Below are 19246 nucleotides of genomic sequence, written 5' to 3'. Positions count from 1 at the left end.
TCTTATAATTTGAAGACAAGGGAAACACTTGAAAGTAGTGAAACATTTTTGTAGCACAATATTTATTTAAACTAAAATATATTTAACATGATTTTCTTTATTTTTATTTTTCATTCAAAATTTATTTATCTAAGTCATATTTTAATATTTTTTATATTGCAATCTAGCTAGTAGAATTGAATGATTCTAAAAGTTAGTTTATTAATGATGTGAGACCGAGGCTAATTGAATATCCTCACTAATAAATCAGATTTTGAGTGCAATACTTTCACTTGATATCCTCCAATGGTCTACATAATGTTCCTATAAAGCTCATTTTATTGTTGTTGTGTGACTAAACTAAAGCTTCATCAATTTTGACTAAAATATATTTGACTAGATAAAGGTATATCACTAGGCTTTCTTTATTGACATAGATTCATGCACTTAGGTTGTAAACACAAGAGATGATTTTTTTTTTTTTGACAAAATAATCATCCAATTTGGTTTAGTATTATAGTTTAGCATAAGATAAAGGTTCAATCTTGTGGGTCCACTAAAATTTCATATAAGAGAATAAAATTAGAATATAAATTTATCAAAGGTAACATCATTATGAAAAACATAAGTTATAATCTTTACAATAATGGATACAAAAGATAGACTAGTCCTATTGTAAAATAAATTGGAGTGAAATACCTATCAATTCTATGGCACCTAATGGGAAAAAAGGTCAATTTGGGAAGCCTCAACCTCATACACACACACGATAAGTATTCATTTCAATTAAAGCATGTCTATATTTAGACGACTAAAGGAAAGAGTATAACTACAAACCATTACACTATACTAGGATTAAAATACTAACCATGATTAATCATGAAATTAATTGCACTCACATGCTCATGTGGGAAAAATATAGCTTATCCATTTGATATGGGTCAAACATGGATAAATAATATCATTTGATTAAATTAAATAAAAAGCCTGTCCATGAGACCATAGCTCACGTTATTCTGACAACAAACCACTAATGTAGTTTGGCAAAAAGTTGCCTAGGACAGGTTTTTATCCATAAATTTAACAGAGCATCGAATCTTCGTCAGTGAGCCTGATTATTTAATACACATTATAATATTCAAAATGAACTTTGGTATCTCATCAACAAACCAGTAATTCATCTTGCATTACTAAATAAATGTAAACTTGAAGATAAGAGTTGTCAGAGCAGTAAATCATAGAGACTTATCAACACTACTTTAAATCTGTTTATATAGAAATGGAATGGAAGTTCAATGACCAGAGCATCATAGTTTCTCCATCAACTACCACAAGAGTTTTATGGCTAAAATGCCTTCTCCCTCTGTCACAGTGAAATACACAAAGCTCTTCATCAATGGAGAGTTTGTGGATTCAGTTTCAGGTATCTACATATTTATTTACATTGCTGTTTGTTCAACTTTTCTTCTGGTTGGAAACTAAAAGTTGTGATCTTAATTGCAGGGAGAACTTTTGAAACATTTGATCCTCGAACAGGGGATTCCATAACCAGTGTAGCAGAGGCTACCAAAGAAGATGTTGATGTCGCTGTGAAAGCTGCTCGGAATGCCTTTGATCATGGCCCCTGGCCTCGCATCTCTGGCTATGTAATTTTATCCCCATTCCTCTGTTTTGTTCAATGCTTACTATACATATGGATTGGGAAGCTGTTTATCTTTAGAGCAGGGAATAAAAAAACACCAGTTTAAGCATGGCAATTGACAGGAAAATAATGTTTTGAATTGTGCAGGAAAGAGGTCGAATTATGAACAAGTATGCAGATCTGGTGGAGCAACACTTGGAGGAGCTGGCTGTGCTTGAAACCTTGGATTCTGGGAAGCCATTAGCAGGTTGTCAATACTATGAGATTCCCGAAGGGATAAAGGGCTTACGCTACTATGCTGGTAAGCGACTACTCTCCTTAGATTCAATGAACTAGCAGAAAAAACACGTTTACATTTTCTTTATTTTTTAAATGGGTAAAATGTTTCAATCTGAAATTATGAATTGGTGCGATAAGAAACATTAAGAAACATTAAGAATAACACGTTTACAAATGAGGATAAGAAACATTAAGAATAACATTTCAGTGAAGTTCGAATTTTAGTAACAAGAATAACATCACAATTAAACCATCATATTATACTTACCAATAACAACATACATTTACATTTCTTAAGAATGAACAGATCTAAGAAGGTGAATGGATGGATTTACATTTTATAATCTCAGGTTTCACATTTCCTAAACAATTTGATAATTACATATATTTGAACGCAATCTGTAGTAGGGGAAAGGACTCAGTTGTTGAACACTCTAATTTGGATGAAATCTGTAGCAGGGGAGAGGGCCCAGTAGTTGAGTACTCTACTTTGTGCTTCTCAAAATCTTATGCAGAAATTTCAAATCACTCCCAATTTTTTCAAGCATCTGATTTGGCAAGGCCCCTGCTTATAACTAAGGTTTCAGCCACATCATCAAATATGATGCCATATCAGCATGCTTTTTGTTGAGGTGTGCATTGATGTGGCATCACATGATTTGTTGCATTCCAGATTTAAGGAATGCATTTCATTCTATTATGGATACTCATCGTCAACACTAACAACTTTAAAGTGACAACTATTAGTGCAATGTTGTAAAGATATTAGACATTAAATCAGCAAATACTATAACAAGTATTAGAAGATTCTCAACTATTAGATCATTTCCTTAAATGAATAACCTTGATAGTGCTACACCAAGTCAAAATTCTAAATCTAATAAGAACAACTGAAGAAAAGAGGGATGCCTCTGTTTCGGGTCTTTTTGCATTTTCTTTAGCTTGTTTTGCCTAATTTTGTTTGTGAGTTTGTCCATTTGCATCTATGTTCAAATCACAATGTGCTTTTGTGATGTTCTTGAAAAAATTTAGTTTAATCTTCTTATTTACTTGCTTATGAATCTCTGCAACAGCAAGTAAGATTTTTGAGTTTTCAATGTCCAATTTTTAGAGACTTTTTTTTTTTTTTTTCATTATAGAAGATTTGAACTCACCAGCATCTAGATGTTGACAATATAAACTTTGCCATTATACCAAGTGTTCTTTGACCATCTTTAGATACTGTTGTCTTCTTAACAAAAGGTTTGCCTCACTTTCACTAGCTGTTTGTTCTGCTTCCTTAATCTACACCTGCATTTCCTCTGCAATGGCTTCCGTGGACACAAATGTCAAATGATTTTCAAGTTCCTTTGGAATTTTTTTTATCATCCCATTTAACAGTTAGAATTAATTGTGTGGATGTTTGTTATATTGGAATGAGGTACAATAAATCTTAGAAAATCTTAGCTAACATATTTATTGTGTGGATGTTTGTTATATAGGATGGGCAGATAAGATTCATGGATTAACTCTGAAGATGAGTGGACCATATCAGGGTTACACCTTGCAGGAGCCCATTGGAGTTGTGGGTCAAATAATACCATGGAATGCTCCACTGCTGATGTTTTTCAATAAAATAAGCCCTGCCTTAGCATGTGGATGCACCATTGTCATAAAATCTGCAGAACAAACTCCTTTAACTGCGTTCTATGCTGCTCAATTGGCCAAGGAGGTAACTTTCTAGAATTGCTTGAAAATTCAATTTCAACTTTTTACAACCACCCTTCCCATCTCTTTGTGTATCACAGTCAAACTAAGTGCATGCAAATCGATACATAATGTAACAGGCAGGAATACCACCAGGTGTTCTTAATGTGTTGTCTGGTTTTGGAGAAATAGCTGGTGCAGCCATGAGCAAACATATGGATATTGATAAGGTATTGTTATCTAAGATGTTAGTGAATTTAAATGGCTTATCAAAAGAACTCATGAACTCATATGATACATTGGTATGCTGTGTTGTGTGGGCAATGGTATCAGATCTCATTCACTGGATCAACTGAGGTAGGGAGACTAATAATGGAGGCATCTGCAAAGAGCAACTTGAAGCCTGTGACATTGGAACTTGGTGGGAAATCACCTCTGGTTATTATGGATGATGCTGATGTTGAAGAGGCCATCAAAATTGCTCATATGGCTGTCTATGCTAACATGGTTGGCTCTAATTGTCTCCGCACTATGAGTTTGATAATTCCTTCTGAATTTTTGTACTCTCTGTTGATACAATCAATTTGAAATGGCAGGGGCAAGTATGTTGTGCTGGATCAAGGGTATTTGTTCAAGAGGGCATCTATGATGAATTTGTGAAAAAGGCAGTGGAAAGAGCAAAGAAGCAAATGATAGGGGACCCTTTTCTGCCAGGAGTTGAACATGGGCCTCAGGTAACTAACTCTTCCATGAATCACCTTGTACAAACTACTTTATATTTCCTAGTCAACTATCTTGTCTTCAATTTGCAAGTTTAATTGTTGAGGATGGTTAAATGTTTGTGGTTATTTAGAAGTTAAAAAATATTTATTATATACTTAGACAAAAATAATAGTTGGTATAGATAAATTAAATAATTGTATATGTTTTTTTTCAAAATGTAAGCAAGATGAAGGATAATATGATCAAATAATGCTTAACTTTGATTGCTTTTGTTGTCCTTAAAAATGATCAATCTATTAGTTAAATACCTTGAATTTTATGTTGGATCTAGATTTTTATGGTATCAAACGTGTAGGTTTAGGTCCAATCTACAAGTAGATTTGTCCTCAATGTTTTTGTTTGACCTTGCTCAATGAAAAACTCTATTTTGCTATTCACTTAATCAATCTTCATCTACTCTACTCTATTATTTCTTGATATTTGATTTCTGAAAATATTTAATAATGTCTTTAGAAGATTGTTGTTAGTGTCCAAGGGGACATGTTCTTTTAGGTTAACTCTAAAAAAATGTAGGCATGAGATCAAAGACAATAGAGAAGTACCCAAAATGATATATGCAAATCCATTAGTTGTTTTGGTGAACTAAATCTAAATATTTTCTTATTCATTATTCCTTTAAAGCTTTAAGATGAAACATGATGTATGTGAAATGAGAGCTATTTAGACACTTAAAAGGGGTAAAAATTTATTCAAACACAAAAAAAATACAAAGCATGGGAATTAAACAACCCTGCTAGCCTCAACTAATTGGTCCAACTTTTGAGACAATTCTGAGGGTAATTGAACCCTATCCACAATATTCCAATTGTACATTTGATCAGAGGTCCATTTGGCCAAACAATCTGCAACTCCATTCCATTCTCTCAGGATATGACAAAATGTCACAGATTCCAAGGAAATGCTCAAATGAAGAATGTGTTTAATAACCAAAGCTAGATGCTAGCAAAAATCATCTAACCTCTGCCTATTCAACAAAGTCACTGCCATCTGAGAATCAGATTCATAGATGATCTTTCTCCACCCAAGATCACAACTAGGCTCCACAACATATAAAGTGGCAAGAGCCTCCATCAAATTGTTAGAATGCAGGTCCTTGTAGACGGAAAAGATAAACTGAACAATACCAGAACTATCTCACCCAACTCCACCAACACCATCTTGACTAGGATTTCCACGAGATGATCCATAAGTGTTGATTTTTAGAACTCCTTGAGGAGGAGGGCACCAACGCCCCTCCCTGCTTATCTTCTGAAGAGGATGTCAACATCTATTTCGCATGACTTGTCCAACAACCCTCGAAAAATTTCCCTGAAGAGGAAGACTAAGGTGATTGAAAAAAAAAACATCTCTCAGATCCACATGTTTAGCTAAATCACACTTTGCTGAGACAATTTCACCAAGAGAATGGAGAATTTTCCACCACAAATGTTGGACAACCATCTTAACATCTTGAAAAATCTTGTGATTTTTCTCCAACCAAATATGCCAGATAATGAAGGTAGGTCCAAGAGCCCAAACAACTTGAAGAAAAGAAGTCTTAACTGGGGTCTTTCCCTAGCAAGCAAAAAACTCAGCCAAAGAGAACACATGCTAGCAAGCCTGATTCCAAACACCCCACCAGAAGTGCTAGATCTCCCTAGAGAAGGAACATTGGAAGAAGAGATGAGAGACACTCTCCTCACTATTACGACACAAAACACACATTGAGGGACCCTAGAACTCGTGCTTACACAAATTATCCCCAAGTAAGGGACCAATTTTGGACCACCAACCACATGAAAAAGTTGCACTTGGGCCAAGAGAATTTTTTCCAGACCTGTTTCCACCAAGGAACTTCCATGCCACCAAACATTTGTCTATCAAGCTCCACATACCCCGTGGAAATGGAGAACTTTCTAGACGAATCACTACCCCATGCTAAGACGTCATGCCCAACCAAGGCATTGCATTCACGAGAAGCAAGAATCTGAGTCAACAATGTCCTATCCTCCTCTGATCCACCTAGTGGCCATTCACCAGAATGCTTCCATCTGAAGCCAATAGCCTGACCTAAATCATGATCCACCTTGTAATGCACAACGTTATCCCAACTAGCCTCAGTAAAAATATCACAAGGCACTGCAGGTGCAGATACATAGTTAGGACAGGAGGATTACCATCCCAATAATCCAACCAAAAAAGGGCCTCGAAACCTAAATTACAGACCCAAAAAATACCATTCTTAACCAACTGAGCCCCCATCTTCAGAGTATGCTAGATCATAGAGCCCCTTCCCTCCAAGGGTACCGAGGAATGCGAGAGCTCTTTAGATGATAAATGAATGTCAATGAATTCCTTTAAGCACTAGCACATACCTTCAAATTTTGTAAAACATGTACCTAGTCATCCCAATGCAAGAAAATAAAAGGTGAGTAAGCTAGAATTTAAATTTAAATTTTTGGAAAGAACTAGATTAAGTCTATAACCATAAGGTTGACCCTAGGCACAACCATGGAAATCACCCTTGGTGATCAACTTATTATCTATCTAGGTAGATAATAGCTATATTTAGGTAGGTTATAGATCAATCTAAGAAATTCTTAGATAATATGAGTGTATATTATTTTATGTGTGTGTAAGGATAAGGTGGGTGCTTTGAATATGTGGTAATATATATGTATAGGGATAGGTAAAGGATATGGTAATAAGCCCAACTTTGCACATATTGTTTCATTTGTTTTTTATTAAGGAAAATCAAGTTTTAAGGGACCCGAAACCCGCTTACATAACGAAGAGATAAGCAATAGAGAAACTAGATAAGACAGAACAAAGAGAGAAAGGCTGCAAAAGAACAACATAAAGAACAACATCCAAAGAAAAGAACAACAAAAGGCCAACGAGAGACTGGCACACCAAAAACAAAATTAAATTTCAGATGAAAATCTTTATAGTCTCTTCTGCATCCTTGACCAACATCATCATCACATTAGCTGCCTCTTTCAGATCTTTATTTTCCTGTATCTATTGATTGCCTTTGGCCTTCAACTCCAGCTCACTTGCATTTTGCCTGGTTCTGCGTCTGGAAGAGTGTAGAACAGAACTAGAAGTCGGCTCGTCATCAAGAATCACAGTTTCTTTATTCTGCTTGTCCTTCTCGAGGGAAGCAACCAACACATTCATGTTTTGAGAAGACACCTTCAACATAGCCAGACTATGCTCCATGAATTTCTTCAAAGCATTCTCAATTTTTTGAATCCGATTGTTTATCAGACCATTATCAACCTCGTCCTTTTCTTTGATAATCCTCACCACATCCTCTAAGTGCTTCAAATCTCCCTTTATAATGTCAATTTCCGGCCGGTCCGAAATTTCTTTTTCATCCTCAACAGCACTAGTATCCTCTGCATTATCCTCTTTACCTTTAATGTTAATATCCTTAATCAAGTTTTCAATTTTAAAATCCATCTCTCTATTTTGCCTGAATGCTACTGATGTTATCAATCACCCATTTCTAGAAATTGAACATTTCCAGGGTGTTATTTCTAGCAACATTCAGAATGGATTCTGCGTTCTCCAAATCCAAGGTAGAGTCCTCAGACCTAGGGTTTCCCTCCTCCATGTTATGCTAAACATCATCCCTATTATCTGAAACATAGGGATTATCCTTTGCCTCTGACCCTTCAACATCCTCTTCTCTTTGCTCATCCCCTTCCTCACCCTCAACCTCCTTCTCCTTCTCATTCTCTGCCTCTTCTTCCACCTCCTTCTCCTGCTCCTGCTCAGAACTAGCATTCTTTTCAGTGTCTTCTTTAGCTTTATCACTAACCCTTGATTTCTTATTCAGAGGAAGATTAGAAGAATCCTCATCAGAATCAGAGTCGTCATAATCCTAAAAAATGTGAGCATTCTCCACAAAGGGATCATCCCTATTAGCCTTAGCTTTACCCTTCAGATGCTCATATATTAACAAAATAAGGCCTTGGTGAGAAATGGGGTAGGGATTAGGTTTCTTGGCATGGTCAGCTAGGCTATTGTTAAGGGAGGAGGCCAAGTAGAAGGGCAACGAAATCTTGGATCCATGGCGAAAATGGTTAAGGATAACAAAGTGGTAATTGTAAACTTTCGAAAACCTTCCATCAACCATAAGGTACTCCATTAAAACTTTCAACATTTTCTGCCAAAAATATTTTACCTGGTTAGGGAGATAATAGGAAGCATTATCCTTTTTGGCGAGCTGGGCCATTTCTTCTTCATTTTTGGGGAAATTCTTGATGGCTTCCATCGAGAACTTGCGGTCTCTATAAAATTTGATGCCATCCTTCTACAAGCTGGTTACCTCCACCACCAAATCTTCATCCACTTTCCATGTTTGGCTAAACAAAGTAACTTTATTATTTTTCCAGCCCTTGGCAAAACCACGAGAAACAGACTTCTTGCTCCCATGCAATTTCTCCATGTAATCGGTGAAGCCATATCTGTGCAACCTTCGCCATATTTTGCTTTCACCTTTCCAGCTATCATAGCTAGTAGGCTCATTGTGGTTGAGGTTTCCTCCCATAATGTGGTGGTTGTTCAAGCGAAAACCCTCAAAAGAGCACAAACTGACCAAATGTTGAATAAACAAGACATTGGAATCGAAAACCAAGGTGATTTTCTTGTTATTCAAGTAGTCTTTTAAAACATTCAAAATAAACGAGCACTTAATATGATAAGGTCCGTCACACCGGTACTCATTGTTGCGACGCCTGAGACAGGTAATCACCTGACAATCTACCTCACTCCAAAATCTATTATTGAAGTCCGAACCCAGAAAGGCAATAATGAAATTAATATGTACCATGGACTCTGTCAAAATATAATTGTTCTCAAACTTCGTTCTTACATGATAATTCTCCGATATACTTAGCATCCTCCGCTAAAATGACCCCCTCATTGGCTAACAAATCGGCTACCAGGCTGTTACCTTCCCTAAAGGTATGGGTAATAATCACACTGTCATAGGCGTATAACAATTTTTTAGCATTATTAATGATATTTTGGATATTCCAAGAAGGGGAACTAATACCTTTAATAGCCTGAATTATATATATTGAGGGAATCCCCCTCCAGCCAAATTCTTTTAAACTTAAATCTCAGAGCAAGCTAAAGGCATTTTAACATTGCCAGAGCTTCTGCAACATGGTTGTTTTGAACTCCAAAGGGAGAGGCAATCACAGCAACACAAAAGCCATAAGAGTTTTTGATGAGCCCCCCCCCCTCCAGCATTCCTAGGATTTCCTTTAGCTGCACCATCAAAGTTCACCTTGACCCAATCATGAAGAGGGAACCTCCACACAACATTATCTCTTCTTCTCTTCATATCATATTTCCAGACCTTGTGTATCAAATTCCATTCAGTTAGGATGCTTTTCTCATTATCAGTCATGTTAATATAACTATATTGCTTGTTACTTTTGTGAATGGTATTGATGTTATCTTTAATAGCCCTACAAATCTTTTCAAAAACCATATGAGAAGAACAATTAGTCTCCCTAAAAATTCTATTGTTTCTCTCCTTCTAGATATGCCAACAGGTCATAGGAAGGACAAAGGACCAGAGGGTCTTAATCATGGGAAGCTTGGTAGGGAAAATCCATTGCCAAAGGACTTCCTTAAAACTGTTCTGCATTACCCAACCAACTTTCCATTGCATCTACACTTTACCCCAGATCTCCCAGGTAAAAGAATAGTGAATGAACAAATGATCCACAGACTCAGCCTCTTTCTGACATAACTCATACCTATTAGGAATCATGAATCCTCTTCGAACCAAGCTATCAATGGTAAGTATCTTGTTGTGAGTTGCAAGTGAAAAAAACATATTAACTTTAGGAATGAGGAATCTATTCCAAAATTTAGTCCATATAGGGTTGCAGGCTTGAGTAGCAATTTTTTTATAAGCAGAGGCAACAGTAAAATTACCCCTAGGATTACTCTTCCATAAGAAAACATCATCAGAATCTTTGTTGATAGAAAAAGACAACAAATCATGCTGGAGCGAAGAAAATCCAGCATAAACTGCATCAAGTCTAACCCATTTAATCTCCTTCCAATAATTACAGACCATAGAACCAAACCTCCTTTTACAATCTTCAATGAAATGGCTGCAATCCTAGTTAAAAAGAGGCTCATCTTTGATCCAGACATCCTCCCAAAATCTGATTCTATTACCTTTGCCAAGGACCCATCCAGCTTCAGCTTTAGCAACTTTAATAGATTTGATCATACTATTCCATATAATAGAGTCAGCAGGGATATCTTCAGAATAGAGAAGAGAATGAATGGGCTGATTATGTATGTATTTATCAAACCACACCCTACTCCAATCTCTCTTAATACCATATGCCCTCCAAATCTGTTTGGCTATCAAAGCTTTGTTGAAAGGTTTAAGAGATTTAATACCTAACCCCCCATTTCTTTTAGGAGAACAGACTTTATCCCAGGCAACCAAAGAAATCCTTTTCTTATCTTCCACACTAGGCCAAAGAAATCTTTTCTAAATTCTTTCTAAAGCTTCAGCAAATTTGACCAGTATACTAAACAAACTAAGAGCATAAACAGGCAGATTCTGAAGAGTGGCTTGAAGAAGGTGAAGCTTACTAGCATGTGATAGTATAGAGCCTTTCCAACCAGTCAATTTTTAATTGAACTTATCAATTAAAGAATTCTAGAAAGAGTTTGGAGGAGCCAAACCAAGAGGGAGACCCAAATAAGTAGAGGGGAGCAGCTCAACCTTACAACCAATTATGGTAGCAATCCTTTGCTGCCTCAACACTGGGGTGTTGATAAAGTAAATAGCAGATTTCTCTCAATTAACCTATTGTCCAGTAGCAAGGGAATAAGATCTAAGAGCACCTTTGAAGGCAGAAGCTTTGCTAACAGAAGAATATCCCAACAATATTGTATCATCAACAAATTGTTGATGTGTGCAGAAGACATTAGCAGAAGAGGGTTGCAACCCTTTGATGGTTCTATTCTTTTTCAACTTTTGAATCAATCTGCTCAAACATTCCGCCAAAATAGTGAAAAGAATAGGTGAGATAGGATCTCCTTGCCTAAGTCCCCTTGAAGATTTAAAAAATCTGGATGAAGATCCATTAATAAAAATAGAAAAATTTGGTGTATATATTAGCTCTCTAGTGATTTTAATAACCTTCTCATCAAATCCAAAGGCCTCCATGATCCTAAAAAGAGCCTTTCATTCAACCCTATCATAGGCTTTTTCCAAATCCAGCTTTATGAGAATTCCCTCTTTGTTTGCAACATTAAGAGAGTGGATATTCTCATGCACAAGAATTATAGAATCCAAAATCTGCTTGCCTGGGACAAATCCTTTTTGCTCCTCAGAGATAACAAGGGGAAGAATAGCCAACAATCTAGAAGTCGGGACTTTTGAGATTATCTTGTAAAAGGAATTACAAAGACTTATTGGCCTAAACTTACCCATAGAATCAGCTCCAACCACCTTAGGAATTAGAGAAATGAAAGTAGAGATGATTTCTTTAAGAATTCTTCTGGATCCAAAGAATTCTTTGACAACATTGGCTATATCAACCCCAACAATGTGCCAATATTCTTGAAAGAAAAACATGGGGAAGCCATCTGGGCCCGAAGCCTTATCCCCTTGAAAGGAGAAAACAACTTTTTTAATTTCATCAACTGAAGGGATGGCAAATAATATCTTATTCTGATTAGGTCCAATAAACTTAGGAATATTATCAACCAGATCTTGCTGCTTAACAATGTCAATTTCCTTGCTGCCTGTCAAGAGGTTAGAGAAGAACCTAAAAGCTTCATCACCTATGTCATCATCTTTGACAAGAATTTTGTCATCAACAATTAATCTGGAAATTTTGCTAGTTGCTTTATGCTTCATTGATGTCATATGAAAGAATTTAGTATTTCTATCACCAACTTCTAACCAAATAGCCCTAGATCTATGCCTCCAGTAAATTTATTCTCTTGATATAGTGTTGTGTAATTTGGATAGAACCTCATCTTCTTTAGCCTTGGGGAACTTCTTATAACCATCTTCCTAAATAGAGTTTTGAATATGTTCCAATTCTTCCTTAAGCTTCCTCTTGGATTCAAAAATATCTCCAAAAACCTTTTTGTTCCAAATCTTAATGTTGTCTTTGATATTTCTTAATTTTTTAGCAACTTTGAACATGGCAGAGCCATCCATGGTAATATTCCACCATTTGGCAATGGAAGTTTCCAAATAAGGGTGTGAAATCCACATTTTTTCAAACTGGAATGGAAAACAACGTTTGCCCTTAATAGAATCAGCAACAAAAGAAATGGGATAATGGTTTGATCCTATTTTGTTAATAACAGACATAGAACATCTATACTTAAGGACCCAATCAGGAGTGATAAGGGATCTATCTAGCCTTACCTGAATAAGATCTCCTCCATCCCTTCGATTAGACCAAGTGTAGGAGGCTCCAGAAAGCTCAACATCAATAATGGCATTGGCATTGATGAAGTCCATAAGATCAATCCTGCTATCCAGTTGAGCTTGAGTTCCTCCAAATTTGTCAATCTCTTGCAAAGGGGTGTTGAAGTCTCCCATCAAAAGCCAACTATCCTGAGAAAAAAAACCCTCTTTTCTGCTGGATTTTGTCCCAAAACTTACTCCTAGCAGCTTTAGAATTTGGAGCATAAATGTTGGTGACACCCATTCTTGTCCTTCAGCAATGCATTTCACTCTCATAGAAATGATATTACCATCTTCATCAATCAAATCTCCATCAATAGTTTTCTTATTCCAAAATATTGCAACCCCACCAAACGCCCCATTAGAACTACTACCACAAACACCCCCGTGTTTAAATAATTTTAATTTTTCAATTTTTTCCTTACTCATTTTAGTTTCTTGAACCAGGATGATGTCCAACTTATGATCTCTAATAAAATTCCTTATCGCATCATGTTTATGGAGACCATTTAGGCCTCGTATGTTCCAGGAAATTACCTTCATTTGGAAATAATTTGTTGATATCACATGTATCAATATATTCCTTTAAAATGGGTATAGAAATAAATGATAAATGGCATGTTGTGCAAATTTTCCTAGTATATAATGCCCTCACTTCAAGGTGCATGTGAATCCTAAAATTATCATGCACCTCAAAGTGTGTAGCATTCACAAACATCCATGTAATTGAACATTTCTCAAAAAAGATATGAAAGAGGGTTTATGCAAAGTAATGGACCATGCATGACACAATCACATAGGTTTGTCCTATTCCATGTACTGTCCTTGAGAAATTTCAAACTAGGGGAAAAATATGTCATGGGCAATTTCTTTCTCATAAGTGAAATATAGATTAAAAATATTGCTTTATTAGCTATTCAAAAAATATAAAGAAATTAGTAAGGCTGTGAAATCCCACCTATTCACTTGATATGATAATTTTGTGTTTGTCTTGGTGGCGATGGGATCATAAGGTGCTAGGTATGTCATGTGATAATGCTCTATTTGGTCACAATGATGAGTGTTTATAGAACCTCTTTCTACTTGAAATCCCAACACAAGAATGTTAGTGACAATATATGCCCCTTCAATTGGTTGTATCCATATGATGTAAGGAATTGAAGTAGAGGGGAAGCCATGAATGTAAACAATATATTGTGTGATAAATATGTGTAACATCTAGAGTAATAAGGCATAATAAACAACATGGGATAGATATAAGATCTAGGGAGTAATGTAGCTTCTAGCATGGGAAAATGGGAAAAGATGTGGTTATTGATAGCTAGAAACAACAAAGAATGAAAATTGAACACTAGGATATACATACATATGTCCACAATCTAGAACCTACGATAAGCTAATAAATCATTATTCATTAACATTGGTATACAAGAGGTAATGTGGGGGAAATGACATGATACACTCAATTTGTAAGGAACATATGGTTGAACATGTCAAGGGAGAATGTGAACAATTCTCTAAATGTGAAATATATTGCTATGAAGCCTAGGATGTAATGGATTCACATTATGCCCTTGAATGTAAGGATTTAACTACAAAGATTCAAAGTATAGAGAGATAAGGCATGGTTTCCATAATGTAAGGGTACATAATGACAATATCAAGTGTGATGAGGGGAAGGTATGATGCTCCTAATATAGAGATAACCATTAAAGAAATAAAAAGAGAAGTACAACTGTTGTAGAGAGTATGTCATATAATTATTATGTAGTACTAGCACATGCTTAGTTCACTCGAAAAGTGCGATATATTAGTTTTGACATAATAATTAAGCTCTACAATAATGTTATGATGATAAAAAGAAAAGAAAATAACATAAAATTGTAGGGTGTAGGCCTCATAGAGAAAATAGAGAATATCCAACAGGGAATGGGTGATATCTAAGATATAGGTACAAGTAGATATTGTAGTGTATCAAAATTAATTCTTACAAAAAAAATTCCATCTCCCTTGAGAAACAATCTTATAAATTGCACTAGGATGAATTGATAGTTCTAAAAAATGTTTAGGCTTATTATTTTATAATTATTTATAACTGGAAATGCAAACTATTCAATTACAATTTAAAATACCTAGCTATAGTGAAATTATATATCTACACAACAAAAATTACATGTTGATTTATATAGAAACACACAAACTATCCATTGTTAGATGTGTGACTTAATAATAAACAGTCAAAATGTACAATGATAAATTATGCATAAAATGTGACATTTATCCACAATAACCATTATTACTGTAAGGTTGAGACACCATTTTTCTAACAAATGACCTACTTTTAGTAAAATAAAATAATTAAATTATTAAAATATATATTTGAAAACTACATTTATAGATCTAAAAAGGATATTTTATGTTTTTTTAAATGTTTTTTATATTAAAAGAAACAAAACAAGGGTATTGTCCCTATAACATCCATAGCCCAAAGGCATCCAAAAACATCAACAAAACCATAATAGAAATACCAATATAGCTAACTATGGTTGGGAAATTGGAAGGCCTCCATCAGGAAGGGATGATGATAGATGTGGAGTCTATTGAGAAGAAATAGGATGAAAATAGCAGTCCTTCCAAAAGGACTAGAGCCAACTTGAAGAAGAAAGCTCCTAAGCAAGATATACAAGAATTGAAAAAGATTGCCCTCAACATGACATAGCTAGAAGTTGAAGCCGAGAAAGCTCTAAAAAATCTGAATTAGGATCTCCTTTTTTGCTATCATGTTCCTGGTTTTTGGTTTTTGGTTGTCCCATGGCTGTTGTTTTTAAGTTGGCTATATCTTTAAGAAGCTTTTTGTAATTGCTCTATGTCAAAGGGTTTTGGTCCCTTCAAAACCTGTTTTTTCCTTAATCAAAAATAGTTTGTAAGTACGCAAAAAACACCAACCAGAGAGTAAAAACAGAGTCCAAAAACAAAACATCAACTAATAAAAAACATATTGTAACTACCTAAATTGTTTAATCATAAAAAGAAACCCTAACAACATTAACCATGACCAAGATTCTTAACAACACAACTGCTTGCAGTAGAACATTATTACAATCCTCGGTCAGGAACTTGAAGAGTTCCTTGTGGATGCCATCCTCCTCCACCACGTCACCCAGAACCTTATTCTACATATGACATAGGCAGGTCACCAAGTTGTACCTAATTCGAAGACTGAATTTGGAGATGTTCATCTCCTTCTCCAAGTCAAATATTTTGGCCTTCAACATTCTCAGTTCCTCCCCCGTATCTTTTAGCATTCTATGTTTCTTTAAAATGTTATTTATAAGAGTGGGAGTTGATAAAACACCAAAATTTTCAAATAAAAAAAATTGTTGATAAATTAGCTCCAAAATGGGGCAAAATTTTCAAATAAATTTTTTGTTGATAAATTTTTAGTTGGCAAAGATTGTGGCACATACATACATACATACATACATACATACATACATACATATATATATATATATATATATATATATATATGTATACATATATATATATATATGTATACATATATATATATATATATGTATACATATATATATATATATATGTATACATATATATATATATATATATGTATACATATATATATCTATATGTATACATATATATATGTATACATATATATATATATATATATATATATATATATATATATATATATGTTTGACGAAATTAAATTTTTGTTTGGAAATTGTTAAATTTACTCGTGTTGATAAGTTGACCAAAAATGTGGCATAGTTTTATATTTGTACCAATATTACATGTATGATTTTTTGTAAGCAAATTTATCTATTTTAACAATAAAACAATCTAAACATATATATAAATTATGTTTAATACTCTATATAATTTCTATATCAATGATATGAATTTTGAATATTCAATAATTTTTTAATATAGTGATTTATTTACTGCTGCAGATTGACAAAGCACAATTTGATAAAATATTAGAGTATATTGAGTTTGGAAAGAAAGAGAAAGCTACCTTACTTACTGGGGGTCAAATTTGGGGTGACAGAGGATTTTACATAGAACCTACCATATTTTGTGATGTTAAGGTATTAGTAACAATTTTTATCTACTTTTATTATATGTTAGATTATTTTCCTATATGTAGTTTATTAACTCACATATTGATATTTTTCTATCTCATAGGATACTATGAAGATTGCCCAAGAAGAAATATTTGGGCCTGTCATGTCTATACTTAAATTCAAGTAAGTTATTTACAATCACAACTAAAAAGTGTTTCAACAATATTTTTATAGTATACTAGAAAATACAAATGATTTATTACAGAAATTTATAATCAAATGCATCATATTTTATGTGGCATAGATCTATCGAGGAGGTGATAGAAAGGGGGAACAAAACAATGTATGGCTTAGCAGCTGGAATCTTGACCAAAAATATAGATGTGGCCAATAGATTTTCAAGAGCACTTCGTGTAGGAGTGATTTGGATCAATTGTTTTTTAGTGATTGACAAAGATTGTCCTTTTGGTGGCTTTAAAATGAGTGGAATCGGAAGAGAGAGTTGCATCCAAGGTCTTCAAAGTTACTTACAAGTAAAAAGTGTTATTTGCCCCCTCCAGGAATCGCCTTGGTTATAAAATTTCTCCAATTTCAAATCAATGACTTTTCAATGTTTGGTATAGAATAATATAAACCATATTTATATTTTTTATTTTTATTTAGTTAATACTATTTATTACACATGAGAATATGGGCTACCTATCAAAGGGGTTTTGCTTAAATAACAAGGTGACAAAATTCTTAAGATGGAGACAAAGTTCAAATCCAATCTTTCCAATTAAAAATATATGGGCTACCTACTTATAATGTTCTAATTTTACTTATTTATATTATATGTTTATATTTTTTTTTATGTTGGAAAATAAGATTAGTTGAAACTTGTTACATTCTTTTTTCAAAATATGATATAACTTTTTTATAGCATTTTAATATTTTTTTAGATAATTATAGATTTACCTAGTTAGATGCTATCTTACTCATTATTTAATTTCATTACTACTACAATAGTGCAATATCCAATTGAATAATTTTTTTTAAAAATCATGTTTAATCTATATAATAGTATAAATGAAAATATAATATGTGTTATCCAAGTTGGTGGTTTATGATTTAAATGAGAATTCAATGTAAGAGATGACTATATAATTAATAATTTATATATGAAAATAATTTTATCTTATAAATAATGTGAATATTGAATGTGAGCCTAATTGTAAATCCCTAATTAGCCCAACAATAAGCCTAAAAATTACGAAATCATTCAACAACACCAATAGATCTCTAAATCAAATGTATGGAAACAAATGAAATAAACTAAATTATACCTTCACAAACTTGATAAGTTTGATTCTATTTTTCTACTATCCTTCACCATCTTGTAAATTTGGTATATTTTCTCTTATTAATAGCACTAGCACAAGATGACAATAAAGAAATGGAGTATGGTTGATTGATAATAAAAGCTATAAGCAATTGTTGTAATAACCAACCTTACTTAACCCAACAAAATTTGACCATTTTCTTTTGTTTAATTTAATCATTTGCGTTTGATTCAATCACATACTCTGGGCATCCATCCATTAGGATTAGGCATTCATCCATCCGGGATGAGCATCTAACCATACGGGTTAGGCATCTGTCCATACGGAGCAGGAGGTTTCATCTATCCAATACGGGATAGGCATCTACCCATACAGGGTAGGCATCTATCCAATTGGGATAGGAGGTGCTCTGGCCAGAGACTTAGACTCATCGGGACCATTTGGGTCCTGAGTCACTCACTAAGTACTACACTCTTCTAATAGGAGTGCACTGAGGTCGCCATCATTAGGAGAAACCAAAATAACATAATACAAGCTTGAATTCTGCCTCGAAATTTGGCTTAAAGCCTCGGGAAGTCAAGCAAATCCATACGGGATTCCTTCCGAGTATGCGTTGAATTACTTTTTCTTTTTTTTATTATACTTATCTTTCAAATTAGGATTCTACTCAATCCTTCTTCTTACCAAACCTAGACCCCACCCACGAATGTCTAAGTACTAGGGACAACTCCGTCCCAAGACTGCCTACATACCCGTTTCGGCATGGGATCAAGGCGTAAAGTATGTAGTTCTATTTTCTACTCTATGGTTTGATGTAAACTGATTAGTGGGTACGCAACCCTTTCTAGGGTCAATGTCCCAGACAGTTTCTCTGCGGTTGCTACCCACGGTGGTAGCACTTAAGCAAAGGCTCAAGGTGGCCTATTGCTTGTGGCCTAAACAACTAGATCCTAATACTTATCATAAGCGTCACCCTTGACCCAATTGTCAATCATCAACAACTCTTCAA

At 34.5% G+C, this 19246-nt stretch overlaps 1 protein-coding gene across 1 annotated transcript; it reads left to right on the top strand.

The window, feature by feature from the left end:
- The first annotated feature begins 1147 nt into the window (after nucleotides 1–1147).
- LOC131078948 (aldehyde dehydrogenase family 2 member B4, mitochondrial) lies at nucleotides 1148–17565 on the top strand. Its single transcript, XM_058016795.1, has 10 exons — nucleotides 1148–1402; nucleotides 1483–1625; nucleotides 1769–1922; nucleotides 3382–3611; nucleotides 3727–3816; nucleotides 3920–4093; nucleotides 4183–4320; nucleotides 16802–16939; nucleotides 17037–17098; nucleotides 17220–17565. Exons 1-10 carry the CDS (start codon nucleotides 1321–1323, stop codon nucleotides 17491–17493), a joined length of 1485 nt encoding a protein of 494 aa, XP_057872778.1. The 5' UTR covers nucleotides 1148–1320; the 3' UTR covers nucleotides 17494–17565.
- The last annotated feature ends 1681 nt before the right edge of the window (nucleotides 17566–19246 follow it).

Source organism: Cryptomeria japonica, chromosome 10, assembly GCF_030272615.1.
Source record: "Cryptomeria japonica chromosome 10, Sugi_1.0, whole genome shotgun sequence".
In the NCBI taxonomy this organism is placed as follows: Eukaryota; Viridiplantae; Streptophyta; class Pinopsida; order Cupressales; family Cupressaceae; genus Cryptomeria; species Cryptomeria japonica.
The sequence above is the reverse complement of the archived record's forward strand: the minus strand, read 5'-3'. Positions and strand labels throughout refer to the sequence as shown.

Bases quoted from the DNA above. Each gene is read 5' to 3' on its own strand.
- LOC131078948 (XM_058016795.1), top strand. From the start codon at position 1,321: ATGGCTAAAATGCCTTCTCCCTCTGTCACAGTGAAATACACAAAGCTC. The intron at 1,626-1,768 runs GTAATTTTATCC...TGAATTGTGCAG, and splicing joins GGCCTCGCATCTCTGGCTAT to GAAAGAGGTCGAATTATGAA. The intron at 16,940-17,036 runs GTATTAGTAACA...TCTATCTCATAG, and splicing joins CCATATTTTGTGATGTTAAG to GATACTATGAAGATTGCCCA.